Here is a 14,127-nt window from a genome sequence, read left to right on the forward strand (position 1 = left end):
AGAATGTGCCACTTTTACTGCATGATTTCAGAGAAGAACTGAACTTTAAAGTTGTGAAACAGCACAGGGAGTTCAGAAAAAGAGAGAGCAGCTTTGGAACAACCACATGAAAAGTAAATCTGTTCATACCAGTCAGCTTGTAAACATCAGCTTTGAGAGACATGGTCTTAATATAGACCCAATTGCATCTGTCCATTAAAAACTTAAGAAGGCCCAGAATTACTAATGTCGGGAAAAAGAACCCCAGTTACATGAAGGAAAACTCAGGGTGAGCAGAGGGGTGAATGGGAAGAATCCCATAAACAGTTATATTCATCCCACATATTAAGGGTCAGGATAAGCAAAGTTTTCAATATGCTAATCAGTAATTTCATAGAACTGGAGTGACATTAAGAGTTGACCCAGTGGCACACATACATGTTTATTTCTAACATGGTCTAAATGTTTTTCTGTTCTCATCAGTTGTATGACTAGTACATTTGCCAGAGTGCTATCAAACTTCAGCCCACTTACCTTCACAGATAAGTTGCACATTTCTCTTGTTAGCAGCAAGGTTAATGCAGAAGGAAATGAGCTCCAGGTCAACGCGTTCGTCCGGGCACTCAAAGATCATCTTCATTAACTACCAACACACACACACACACACAATCATTAAACTTTCCAAAGCATGAGAACAAAACAGAGCAATATTCTTAAAACTCTGCTTTCTAAATACTTTTCATATTCAGGATCTCTATATTTGCTGCCAATTTGTAATGGTGATTAATCTGGAAGGACTAGGATTTGATAATTTGTGGACAGCCGGAGTTACTAACACTTAAGAACTGAGATCCCATGGGACCTTTCTAAAATAAACTGAGTGTGTTAAATAGAATCCAGTGATAGGGAAATAATGTGTTGCTTGAGAATGCTTAAATTCCTGTGACCAGTTTAAAATCTTGTGTACTAAATGAATTTGTCCTGTGAAAAAAAAAAACAGACTATAGTAAACTCTTCATTAAGTAAATTATTTACCAACAACAGTAGTATTGTACACTGTACACTTACACTGTACTTATGTGTATTTCATTTCACTATACTCTACTTATAGAAAATGTAACTAGAATTTGCTAGTGGTTAAAATGCTGGTTACACGAGAATGCTGGATATGAAAGAGTTTACTATAGCTCTACTTTTGCCCCCGAGTGATAAATAACCTTGGAATGATTAAGTGTAATAAAGAGGGAGTACACACTAATGAAAGGACAGTTAGGAGGCATCAGTACTGCAGGCAAATCCTCCACAGATAATCTGTTGGAGGGAGCTTTTGGGCAATAGATAAATGCATTATCAAGTTATCACTGCAAAGAGGCTGTCAAATTAATAAAAATGTATTTACCTCATAATATGATTAATGTTCTCATTTATATTGAGAGAGAGTGTGTGCACGTGTATATATAAAAAAATTACATTACAGTTTTCACAAGGTCATGCAAAGGCCATTTTCTTTTCTTAAATAAAGGTTAATCAGATTACCCTAGCTGTTTTCAAATATTTCTAAGAACATTTTTAGTTTATTAAATCTATAGCTCTGCTACTAACATATTACAAACACAAATTAACCAGCCAAGTCCTATGGAAAGTTGAGCAAGTAGGGTATGTGACCAGTGCTCCCTCTAATTTTTCTCCCATCTATGTGTAGAATAAATATTCTTACATGCAGATGTGCACCACCAGTAGAAACACTTGCTGCCCAGGGTGGGTGGCTGCGAGTGCTTTGCTAATCAGCTGGGTGGCACCTGAATCGCCCTGGACAGTTGCCCAAGCGCTCAGCTTACAGGGAACACTGGATGTGACCATTCAGAAACTCGTCTCTGGAGTTCTTATTTTAAAATCCCTTCAAAGTACTTACATATATTTTAAAACTGAAAGATAATCTATGATCAGAATCTATGGAAATTAAAAGTTGAACACAGTGGGTCAAATTGTCATTAGTGAGCTACCTCTCTGTAAAAAGAAATAAAATACGCTTCAATCTCAATTAAACCAGTTCAAATTTTAAAATCATAGTTTTGCATGAATTCCATGCTTCCTATTATGTCTTCATTTAATTTGATTGCTCCTCGTGCCACTTCAAAAGGGAGCATAATTGCTGCCAAATAGGAAATATTAAAATTAAATTTGTTCTGCTTTTACTATGTCCATTGTCATCTTTTACTGATTTAACAGGAAGGCAGTAAAAAAGCTGCAGCATGTGCAATGAAGAGGCAGTAGTGTTCAATCAGACAAGTCCCATATTGAGTATCAGATACCACAAACCCAGCACTGAAATCACTGTGTCTAGACTCTCTGGCACCTGACTTCACTTATTTACCAGTGACCAGAGGCCAACCCCCACAGCTCTCTGTTCACATACACCTCTGGCCAGCCCCCTCCCCAAGCCCAACTCAAACATCTTTGAATGATTATGCCAGAGCTGCATGCCTCAGGAATCTCTTCTGACCGGTTACTCCCTAACTCTGCTGTTTGAAGTGATGCTCTGGTTTCTGAACTTCAGCAGATAATGGCGGACAGGAGCAAAGGGCGCTGTCAAAGAAGGACGTTTACCAGCATTAAACTAAAAAGAAGCATGTAGATCAAAGAGGAGCCAAGCAGGATAAACGTGGTGGAAAACATGTGGGGAACTGAGGAGAGCCTTGTACAGCGCTCAGTGGTAAAATATTAAATATCACCATAACATCACTGCCTAACCATGCTCTTTGATTGGCCAGACTATTACCAATAAATGCTTTTAGAAGCATCTGGATGGCATTTGCACCTACTGAAACAAAACACGCATTGCTGAGGTCTAAACAAGAATGAACTGTTAAAAATCACTTTTAAGTGGCACTAGAAGAACGCCCATTAACTGCTGAAATCCACAAAGAGGCTTACCTGAGAGAACACAGCCCCCTTCCGATCATTCAAAATGTTCAAAGGGGAGCAGCGGCGAGCAGCCCCAACAGAGCTGCAGCCTGCAGCGGCAACAAAACTAAGTTCCAGCCCTTGGTGTAAATGGGATGCACTGGTAGCTCTGCACAGGGGATGTCGCCTTGTACTGGGGCATGACAGGGCTGTTACACCCTTTTCATTCATATTCACCAGCCTCTCCTAGCCCATCCCAGTGAGTCAGTAGAGGAGAACCTTCTACAAGGGAGAATTCAGCTAACTGACCAGCTAGCTTGGGCTGTGATCTAGAGCCTGAATGGGGTGCCGGGGAGCACATCGTCCAGTGTATAGGGAGTATATTCTGCTACCCAAATCTACAATAGCCATCCAGCACACAGCCTGTTGCTAATGGTGTGTGTTCTCTCTCTCTCTCCTTCCCTCCCCATATACATATTATATATATTACACACACACAATTTCCTCCCAGGTGATAGAATGATGTAATCATGTAAATGTGTCAGCCAGCCAGCCAGGGGGTGAGGAGGGCCAGGGCATGGAGGGAAAGCCAGCCGAATGAGGGGAGGGGAGAAGCCAGGGCTGACTATGCGGCTCCCCAACCACCCTGGGAAGGTCTTCACGAGACCCACCTTTCCACCCAGCCCCTCCCCTTGCCACCGGCTCTGGGGCTCACCTGGGAGTGGAGGAGCTGGGAGCAGCTACCGCCAGGCCACAGCAGCAAGACGTGGTTAGTGTCAGTAACGGCAGCCGGAGCTCAGCTCTAAGCGTACCCTCACATCTCCCCGGGTGGGAAGGGAAGGTGCCAGTCAGAGCCAAGCTCTGACTGCTGCTGCTGACGGGAGCCACATCCTGCTGCCCATCCTGGGGGCGAGGGGAGTCAGTAGTGCCATCTGGAGCTTGGCTCTCGGTAGCATCTTCCCTGCCCACCACAGCCTAGTGGAGGAGGCTGCTTCCAGCTCCTCCTCTCACCCACGGCCAGAGGTAGCCCAGCTCGTTTTCCCTTCCCACAAGCCTTCCAGGTGGCTGGCAGAGCATGGCTGGGGGAGGAAGGGAGATGTCCTGGGATGGCCAAGGCTGGCCACATGGCTCCTGATCCCCCCAGAAAAGCCAAGGTTGACCAGGTGGCTTCCTGACTTCCCTCTCACCCCCAGAAGAGACGGGAGTTGGCAAGGATAGGAAGCAGGGCCCTAGTTTCACATAAAAACAGAGTTAAACACAATGCAGGGGAAGGGGTGGGAGCAGATGTCCCAATTTTCTACAGACAGCCCTGATATTTTGGTTTTTTCCTTACACAGACACCTATCACCCCTCACTTCTGTTCCAACGTTTCATACCTTCTCACTGCTCACCCTAGGGAGGGGTGAGTAGCACGTGGAAGGTCAAAGGTGGGGGCAGTCAGTATAAAATGTTCATTTGCTTACCTCCCATCCCAACCTCTCTCCCCACCAGCTGACAGGTGTAAAGATAACCACAAAGGACCAAGTAGCAAATTGCAGAATAGCTCTGGATGAATAGGGTCTTCAGTCATAGTTTAGTATAGGATTTAATGAGCACAGTAACGGTTCATCATGGCCACTGATGACCTTAAAGTTTTGCTAGGCTTTATGAGCCAGATGTAAAGTACAATGAAATTAATGGGAGTCTACTTATTTCAATGGGCTTTGGAACAAGGGCTACTATGAGCAGCCAACACCTTTGAGGACAAGCATGTTAGTTAAAATATTGAAATCTCCTTGGTCTTTAGATTTGGTACGAGGGTTTTTTAAATCATGCCCATATTCCCCAAAATCAGCTCATAACTGAGCTCCAAAGTGGACTCTCGGTATCATTTGGACTTCTTAGCATACAACTTCAACCTGTGGCAAACACAGTCAGTGGGATGTTTACAAGAGTATTTTGCAACATGCATTTACTATTCCCATCAGATCTGCCTTCCTCCCCCTGACTTGGAAGAACATCACAACTTTTGACATAAAATACTGACAAGAAATGTTCTGAAAACTTTCCCTGGCAACTTCCCATGGGTATGTTTGATGTTAAGAAGATGCTTAGCAGGAGAGAGAACAGAGTGGTGCAATTCTAAAAAAAGCAACTGGAAAGCTTTTTACACTTGTAAGATGGACATGCTAATCCTCAACTCTAAACTTCAGTTCGTACTCTGAGAAACTGACTCACACCATTGTTTAAAAGATTCAGCATTCTTTTGATGAATTGCTCATTTATTCTCTACAGACAGTGAGAGGCACAAAACAATCCTTAGTCCAGAAGACTGGTAAAAGGTATTTCCTTCTCAACTACAGTTTTTGGGTGTCCTTTATTTACAGGGACTGTAGAGGAGAAAGAGTCAGTCCATGTGGTGATGTAACATTTGCTTGGCTGGTTTCCAGGTCATATCCTGTAACACAGCAGACAATGAAGTTCTGATACTCAAAATGGGATTGGAAAGGAATATCTTAAAGCCACAAAAAGCAAAGCTCTCCAAACCATACATAGTAATTATAGGGGGAACCAAGTGCTCTCTCCATTCCAGATGGTTTATCTTCTATTGGGTATTTTCAGGTTGTATATACCCTTGGCAATAAACTGATGTGCTTTGATGCGCTTCTGGCAAACAGTTTGTTTGCCCACTGACAAAGTCGGTCACCTATTCTTTCTAGGGAGGGCTGCTTAAAGGTAAGGTGAATGGTTCAGCTGCCATATCAATAAAGGCTCACAGTTATTTGACTGTGAAGAAACACTGTTGTTCCCATTATCACCTGGTGGTGTCACTGTGAGCTCTGCTACCAGAAAAGCAACAAAACAGTATCAAAACAAAAAGCAGTCAAGTAGCACTTTAAAGGCTAGCAAAATAGTTTATTAGGTGAGCTTTCGTGGGACAGACCCACTTCTTCAGACCATATCCAGACCAGAACAGACTTAAATATTGATATTTAAATATTTTAAATATCAATAGACTTAAATATTGAGTCTGTTCTGGTCTGGATATGGTCTGAAGAAGTGGGTCTGTCCCACGAAAGCTCACCTAATAAACTATTTTGCTAATCTTTAAAGTGATACTTGACTGCTTTTTGTTTTGATAGCTATAGACTAGCACAGCTTACTCTCGGTTACTATTCAACACAACAGTATGTTTGCAGTGAGATCAATCTAGAAACAGAACACCTACCTGTGGTATACAGTCCGTGTAAGCAAACATAGATTTAAAGCGATCGTCCATGCTTATGTGATATAGAACACACATGGCTACCTGTCTGTAGCTTTCATTTGCTAGGGAGAACAAAAAACAAAACATGAGATTATGCATTAACTACAATCCCTACTACTACGTTACTGTATGTTCCTATTTCTCCTCTATGGCTAATTCTGTAAGATTACTATAACACTTTTTAAATTCTCTGCTGCTTTCATGAAAATAATATTTAATTAAAATGCATGTATCACATTAGTATTAGTGAAAGATGCTGGACTGAAAGCCCCTGAGGACTGGAGTCTTCTGTTTATCGGACACAGTATGGTCAATGGCAGTGCCAGCTTCCTCCACAATGTAGCCTCCTCCTGACTAGGCAGGGATACTCTTTTTATGCCCGTAAGTGGAGTTCAGTCTCAGTGGCCAAGCCAAACCTTCTTTCTGCCAAGAAGGTCAGCAAAGGAACAAATTAAGGCCAATTAGGCTGTGAACATGGATGCCAAGCTGAGATGACTCTTTTCCCACATAGAAAACTCTCTCACAATGTTATTACCAGTGCTGGAAATAAAAGAACATAACAGATGAACAACTACAGTAAAACTGGTAATATAAAATATTCTGGTGTTCCAGTGTCATTTAAGCAATTGCAAGGCATGGGAAAGCAACTCACCACGGTTTAGCTAAACAACACATAAGCCACATAGAGCATACTGCAAAGAAAAGAAAAATCGAGTGCCTTTGTATTGGCTGGTGACATTTGGGACATCACCCAAATCAGTAAGGGATTCTGTCGTTGCCACATTGTAGCTATTGGTACCTTAATGATATGCTGCTATGGCTTGCAGCACTGACACCAGTAGTTAGCCTACAAGCATAAGGTTTCACCCGTCTTCTGCTGACCTAATTACTCCTTGCAGGTCACCTCAACATCCCCTTCTGGTCCCAAGCCTCCCCAGACGCTTAACTACCGGGCACCTAGATGGCTCCCGTCTGATTTATCACCTCCTGAAGGGGTGAAATCAGCCCCCAGTCACCAGTTCATTTTGGGGCACATGCTCTGAAGGGTTTGCACACCAGAGGTTGCTGTCACCTTAAATCCCTTGCCTTTTAACTCAGTTTGCAGGGATCCTCTCCCCCATCTCCTTCCCCCTTCCCTCTGCTTGCTTTCCGACTAGGTTTAATCTTAGTTACACAGTGCAGGGGAAATTCCCTCCTTCCCTAGGCATCCAAAACAGAGGTTCTCTCTTCCATTTCAACATCGATCCATTAGCTGTAGTAGTCCATCATTTTTCTTCTCCGGGTTGTAGGACGTTTGGAGCGTGGAGTTAGTTTTGTGGTAACAACTGCCCTCAGATGTGCCCCTGCCTGCCTGATTGCTTCCCCACCATTGCAATGATCCACACTATAGCTACAATATTCTACACAGACATACTGTACATGCATTCATTCACAAACAATCCATATATAGATTGCCTAATGGCCATTACATTCGGAACACTGTAAGCTTTCCTAGAAGATTTTACTGACATATCTTTATACACAAACAACATTGTGTACAACCTGTTGATTCAACTGCTTATTTTCACAGGACATATCCCTCTTAATTCCCAGATGATGTCTTGGCCCTGATTGCCTAATGGGATAGGCACTTTATCATATGCAATACCGGAAATAGATGGGATTAATACACTTATCGGAACACTCCTACAGACTCAATCAGGATAAACAGCAGCCCCCATTTTCCTGTAATTATCGCACAAGGTTATTTGAAATGCCACATTTCCCCCTGTATTTAGAATATAAAATAGAAGTGGTACCTATGCAAACATGTTTGCAACAGCTACAGCAAATCAGAATTTAACTCCTCCTATTAAGTGCCATTAGAGCAGCCCAGGCACCTCACTCACATTAGAGCAGTGCACCTCTGCTCAACGCTTTGTCCTAAACCAGCACGTATATTTGCAATGCCATCTTGCCCATTGGACAGTTCAGGGTGGCCACCCCAGGTCCCAAGCTTTGGGGGGGAGTGGGTGGGTCCTGTGGCAGCAACCTCAACCATCCATGATGTCCTGATAGATTATCTGAGGTGAGGACCTGGTCCACAACAGGGATTGCCCCCATCTCCCCCCACATCCTGGCAGGAGCCGGACCTATCGGGCAGCCTGCTCTGCTCCACTGTGGTAGTGAGAAGCAGAGACCCCTAGTCCTGCCTGCAGTCCACGCCGCACCCCAACCCTAAGCCCTCTATTGCTTTGGGCTGAAGGCTGGGGCCACGGTGCTCGGCTTCCCTGCGCCCAGACTCCTCCAGCTCACATCATGCCGGGAAAGTGTTTGGGGGAAAAGGGTGCAATGGGGCCAGCATGGGGGCAGAACTGGGGCTGGGGCTGAGGCTGGGGTGTTACCCCAGGCCCCAAACCTCCAAGTGACAGCTCATATATTTGCCATTACTTGTAAGGTTAGTTAATTTAAAAAAAAAAAAAAACCAAGTGTGTGAGGGGGTGAAACTCCATCAGTGGTTGCTTTAACAAGCTCATCATTTGCCAAGAGATGCAGTGTTCTTTCCTCTGCAAAGAATAAGGAGAAATTGATACCACTGGGAGATAATTTAGCAACAGCTGTCCTACCTTGCAACCTCCGGCACATTTTAGAAACAGTACTTTTCTACAGTATCTGGGGAAATAATCATTCCTAGCTTTGGAAATCATTCTGACTAATGCTAATAATACACTGAATATATTGCAGTTGTAAAGCTCGGGAGTCAGATGCCTGACCTGTGCCTTCCCGGTCAATACATGAACCTCCAAGAGAATCAAACAAGCTAGCCCGATTCTCAGCTGATGGAAACTGGCATCTCTCCACAATGTCAGTCAACAGGAACTATTCTGGTTACACCTGTAAGGATCTGGCACAATGATTTATGTTTAACAAACACCACAAACTTTTTCATTCCTGTATGCCATCTTCACCTCTACTAGTCAAAATTAGTAGTGGGAATAACTAGCCAGTTAAATCTTTCTTTTGAATCTCAAGTGATGCTAAGATAGAGGCAGCTTGTTCCTAGAACAGTGGTTTTCAACCATGGATCAGCAGACTACATCTAAAATTTCCAAAGAGCTCTGCAACTCCTTTTGAAAATTTTTAGACACCTGCAACTGAAAATAGGTTGAAAATCACTCTTCTAGATTATCAAATATATTGGTTTTGTTTTCTTTCTGAAGGAAAGCAATAGCTCTGCTGCCTACGTCCAGGTCATTGGACAACTCTCTACTCCGATTTTCAGTTATTCATACCTTTCCTCAACTCCTATTAAACAGACAGTAGAGGATTCTTTGGACATGTTCTGTGCTTGAAACGCTTGACAGCCTGCTTCAACAGCAAAAGGAAAACCTTGGGCACAATCCTGCCATCTCTGATCTGCTGAAATTTAAACAGGAAAAATTTGAACCACTGGACTGAGATCCCCAAGTAATTGCTCAAGATGCCCTGGAAACATTCAGGGAAGCACTACCAGACTCTACATGTACGCCACCATTAGGGCTCTAATTTTTTGGAGGTACTAGAGAGATTTATTGCAAACAAGCAGAAGTTAACATCTCTGTTGTCACCTTGATCTACAGACTCTGAAATTGACTGTTAATGTATATGATTCATTTTAACTACAGGTTGACCCTCTCGTCTGGCACACACAGGGCCTGACCAACACAAAATTTGCCGGGCACTGGGAGGTCAATATCTTCCTAGCACGTTATCAACACTTCCACTGCTTACTAGGCTCTTAAAGATATTTAGGGATAAATTACAGCTAAATGACAGCACAGAACACAGGGAGCCAGGACTGGTGGCTGTAAACAAACTTTACAGGACCACAGGAAACTTGGCCACACCCATGAGAAGTGGTTGTCTGGATAACTAAAATCATGCCAGATTATGGAGTTTGCTAAATGAGAGTTCTGGATTAGAGGGGTTCAATTTGTATCTAATTACTCTTCTTTTTTTAATTAATAATTCTTTAGTTAGTTTACCAAAGTATGGCTTCAGCATGATATTTGGGGAGCTCCTGAAGTATATTTTGATTGGGGAACGTGGTCAATTCCTTGGAGTTGAAAGAAGCTGATATATGCAACTTTTGGTATTATTAACCATCTATCAAAGAAGCACTTTTTCAGGCGGTAAACCAGGGATGGATTGTTGAAGGGGAGACACGTTGTGATTCCATGTTAACCTGGTGGAAGTCGGGAGCTTTGCTGGCAGAATGGCAGCATGTCATGGTGCAGCTAAGAACCGCAGCTTTCCCCCTGCAGCTCCTCCAGCAGAATGCAGCCCCCACAGGGCAGCCACCGCCTGTCTCCCAGGTAGGGTGACCATCCATCCCGTTTTGGCTAGGACAGACCCATGTCCCATATTTGGCTGGGGGAGATATGGCCACCCTAATCATTACCTACAGTAGGTTTTTTGAGTGTTTGGCCAGACTACCAAGTTTAAAGCAGGAGGCATGAGACTCTTCAAAGGAAGTGCTGATAACCTGACAAGTCAGATGCCCTCTTTGCTCAAAAGGTCTTTGGCTCCTTAAAATGGAGATGCAGAGATTACAAGGCCAGAAGAAACCATCTAGTTTGATCTTTCACGTGACACAGGACAAAAAATGTTCCTGAATCCCTGTTTGAAGTGTCTGAGAAATAAAACGTGATGCTGATTTAAAAAAGTCACCCGTCAGTGATGGAGACTCCCCTACAACCATTGGTAAATTATTTCAATAGTTGATTACTCTTACCACGTACTAAAATGTACACCTTATTTACACATTGAATTTGTCTAGCTTGTGCTTCCACCCATCAGATCTTGTTATTCCTTTGTCCGTGAGATTGAAGAGTCATTGTCCAAATTTTCCTCATGGACTTATTTGTAGACTGTGCCCCTTAACGTTCTTTTGTTAAGGTAAACAGACTGAGTACCTTGAATCTATTATTATCAGGCTTGCTTTCCTATCCTGTAATCATTCCTGTGTGAGTGGCTGACCATTGTTTAATAGATTAAGCTGAAGACACTCATCCTGCGTGTTTTTCTAGTTTGAACACTGCCAAATGAAGCCATGAGTCAATCAATTATTTGGAAATTCTGCTGAAGACTGACCCAGTTGGGACCCTCTCTCTGAGCCAGGATAAAGAGCTTTCTTCCTAGTGCGGAAGCCTTAAACGGAACAGGGTGAAGGCAGGTTTTCCACTACTTTTTTAATCACAACCCAGGGCTACATAAGCAAAAGCAGGCACTGCAAAAGGACTTCCTTATGACATACAGTAGGTATCAATTATTCCCCTAACTAGGAAAAGTAAAAAGAATCCCTGCCAACAGTCTGCATATAAAAAGTGACCAGTGTTTTGGGGATATGCCAAATCAGAACCCTGCAAAAGTGGTAGTTTTGAGAATCAGGCCCTTAATGACTGAAGGTGGATTAGCCAAATTTGCCTGAAGCTGTCAAGGCACCCATGGAAAAATAGCGGCCTAGTCATTATGGATTCCCTTTGGTATTTATGGCAATAAACATGAATCACGATGAACTCATTGGATGTTAAATGTGGAGGTCACAAGTACTTTGATAGGATTTCCACAAGAATTTAACAGTAATTAACCAAATCATTATTTGAAAGTGTTATTGAATTATCCTTAGTACTTATACAACCATTCCAGAGAAACTGGTCATTCCCAGCTGAGTGCAGTTAATGCCTTAACAAACCAGTCATTAACTGCCATAACTGATTTTGTAGGAATTATTGCTGTTATAAAATACACTCAACAGTTTATAGGAACAATACTTTTCTTCTTTGTTTTCTTTTTTTTTTAAACTTTGCAGCTGTAGTTCAGCTGGAGCAGCTGGGGTAGAAAAATATCAGGTCCCTTGGGCTGTTTGCACAATTAGTTTTCCGCAAATGAGAGGGGCGGGTTCTGAATTCCAAATGGTTGCAGATTTTCAGTCTTTGAATGTTAAAAAGGCAGCATATACTGATAACTATGATCAACGCTTGAATTCCTTACTCAGCTCTTACAAAGACCAAATACACCTGGGCTTCAGTGGCAAATGTGCTTATATAAGGACAGAGTTAAAACTATAAAATAATTCCAGGATCTGACTTTCGATTTGGAGGGCTTCGTTGTGTGCTGAGATAGCATGTGATCAGCTCGAGTGAACCTACAGCACTTTAGCTAGATATGTGGACGGACCCAGCTGCAGCACCCTACAAGTACCAGAATCCACTCGCCTTTTGAAAGTGATTTTCAAAAAGTCCAAGTGGACTACAGAACTTCTAATGTGCTGTAGATTTACTCCTTAGATTGCTGTGCATTAACTCACTTTATAGACAAGCCCTAAGACTAAGGTTCTGTATTAACACCACAATTAAGAAAAAAGCAACTAATTCAGGACAAATCCGAACATTTGAATGTCAGAAGCCCTGAACAATGCTGAGGTCACATACAGCAAAAATACAAGTTATCCATTATCCTCAAGGAACAGCATAACAGGAATTCAACACACTCTCTAATGGAATCACCAACATCACTACTTTAAGTGTGAAATATAGTCAATACAACCCATGTGGAAAACATTAAATACAGTTCATTGAAAAATGAGCAATTCACAGGAAGCCTCTGTATGCATATTAACCAGCACAGCAATTTTACATTACAGCATCAAGCACGAACTATAAAAACTTACATTAAATCTACTGTAAAATATTAAGTAAATTAAAACAAGGACTCTAGCAGGTTAGGAATTTCAAGAAGCTGGCCTTGGCCTTCTTGTGTCCATATATCTTGCAGTTCTGAATCAGTTTAAGATAACAACTGTTCTTCCATTAAGAAGCCCAAATCTGCGTCATAATAAGCAGTGATCCTTAGAAACTATTATAATAAGAGGGTAGAAAAAGTAAAAAAAAACCAAGAGGAAAGTTACATTAATGTAGCAATTCTGAAACAACTGGATCAGGTTATTCAGTGTATGGTTTAAATCCTACTCAATTTACATATGGCAAATATCAGCCTTGTAGGACCCTTGTAGGAAATAACTTATCAAAAGGATCCATAAAAGGATTTGCAAACCTGTTCCATTTGTAAAGACCACCATGTAAATACACTAAAATTGTTTTGCTTTACTTAATTATAATATTGAGTTAATCCCTAGAGCTAATGTAGTACTTATCTTTATATCTCAACATACCCTGGAAAGGGCAGTATCATTACCTCAATTTACAGATGGATAAACTGAGGCACAGAGAGGGATGTAAGATCACTCAGCAGACCAAACCCAGACCAGGAAGCAAACAAACGGTGAAACTAAGTTACTGTTACTTACAAGAAATTTTGTAAGTTAAAAACTATTTACCTTCTTACCATAGACTACGCAAAAGAAAGCCCCAGCCCTGATGTGAGTAGAGGCACAATGTGCAAATCTAAGTGTGCCACAAAATATAAAAATACAGTACAGGCAGTCCTCAGCTTTATGATGTTCGATTTAGAACGGCACTTAACGATGGTTTTTGAATTGAAAGTCTGATTCAGCTTATGACACTGGATTTCACTTTACGACAGTAGATCTCACAATGGAGGAGACTGTGGTTCCAAATTACAATGTTTTGATTTATGACGTAAGTCTTTTGCATCAAGTCTGAGGACTGCCTGTAATTTATCTCCTTAGTCCTTCTTTCCTATTATCTACACAAAAGGTCAACAAAACAAACTGCTAGGGGATATCATCTCCTTTCCTGTTCCCAGTAAGAACTCTAAAACACTAAAATATATACAAATAGAGTTACACTACCACACAACACAATAAAAAAATAAAATCTTTAAAAAGTAAACCTATATAAAGCCATGCTCCCACATTAGCACCACATTTCACAACACTAAAACAGTTCCAAAATGCCTAAATATATCTTCCTCCTGCAACTCATCCCATCATGAGAAGTTTTACAGGCATCTGGCACATCTTTATGCACTTGGGACTGTATTTCCTAGACATCCAC

General features: G+C 41.9%; 1 protein-coding gene across 5 annotated transcripts in view; it reads right to left on the bottom strand.

Annotated features, from left to right (window-relative positions):
* Positions 1-14,127, bottom strand: part of KIFAP3 (kinesin associated protein 3) — a 109,410-nt gene that overhangs the window by 58,808 nt on the left and 36,475 nt on the right. For all 5 annotated transcript variants that reach the window (XM_075003023.1, XM_075003022.1, XM_075003018.1 and 2 more), the window contains exons 11-12: positions 6,092-6,192; positions 514-622 (exon numbers count right to left, since the gene is read on the bottom strand). In XM_075003023.1, coding sequence (XP_074859124.1) covers positions 514-622; positions 6,092-6,192 — 210 coding nt within the window. The remainder of the gene's footprint in view (positions 1-513; positions 623-6,091; positions 6,193-14,127) is intronic.

This window comes from Carettochelys insculpta, chromosome 9 (assembly GCF_033958435.1).
Source record: "Carettochelys insculpta isolate YL-2023 chromosome 9, ASM3395843v1, whole genome shotgun sequence".
NCBI lineage: Eukaryota > Metazoa > Chordata > Testudines > Carettochelyidae > Carettochelys > Carettochelys insculpta.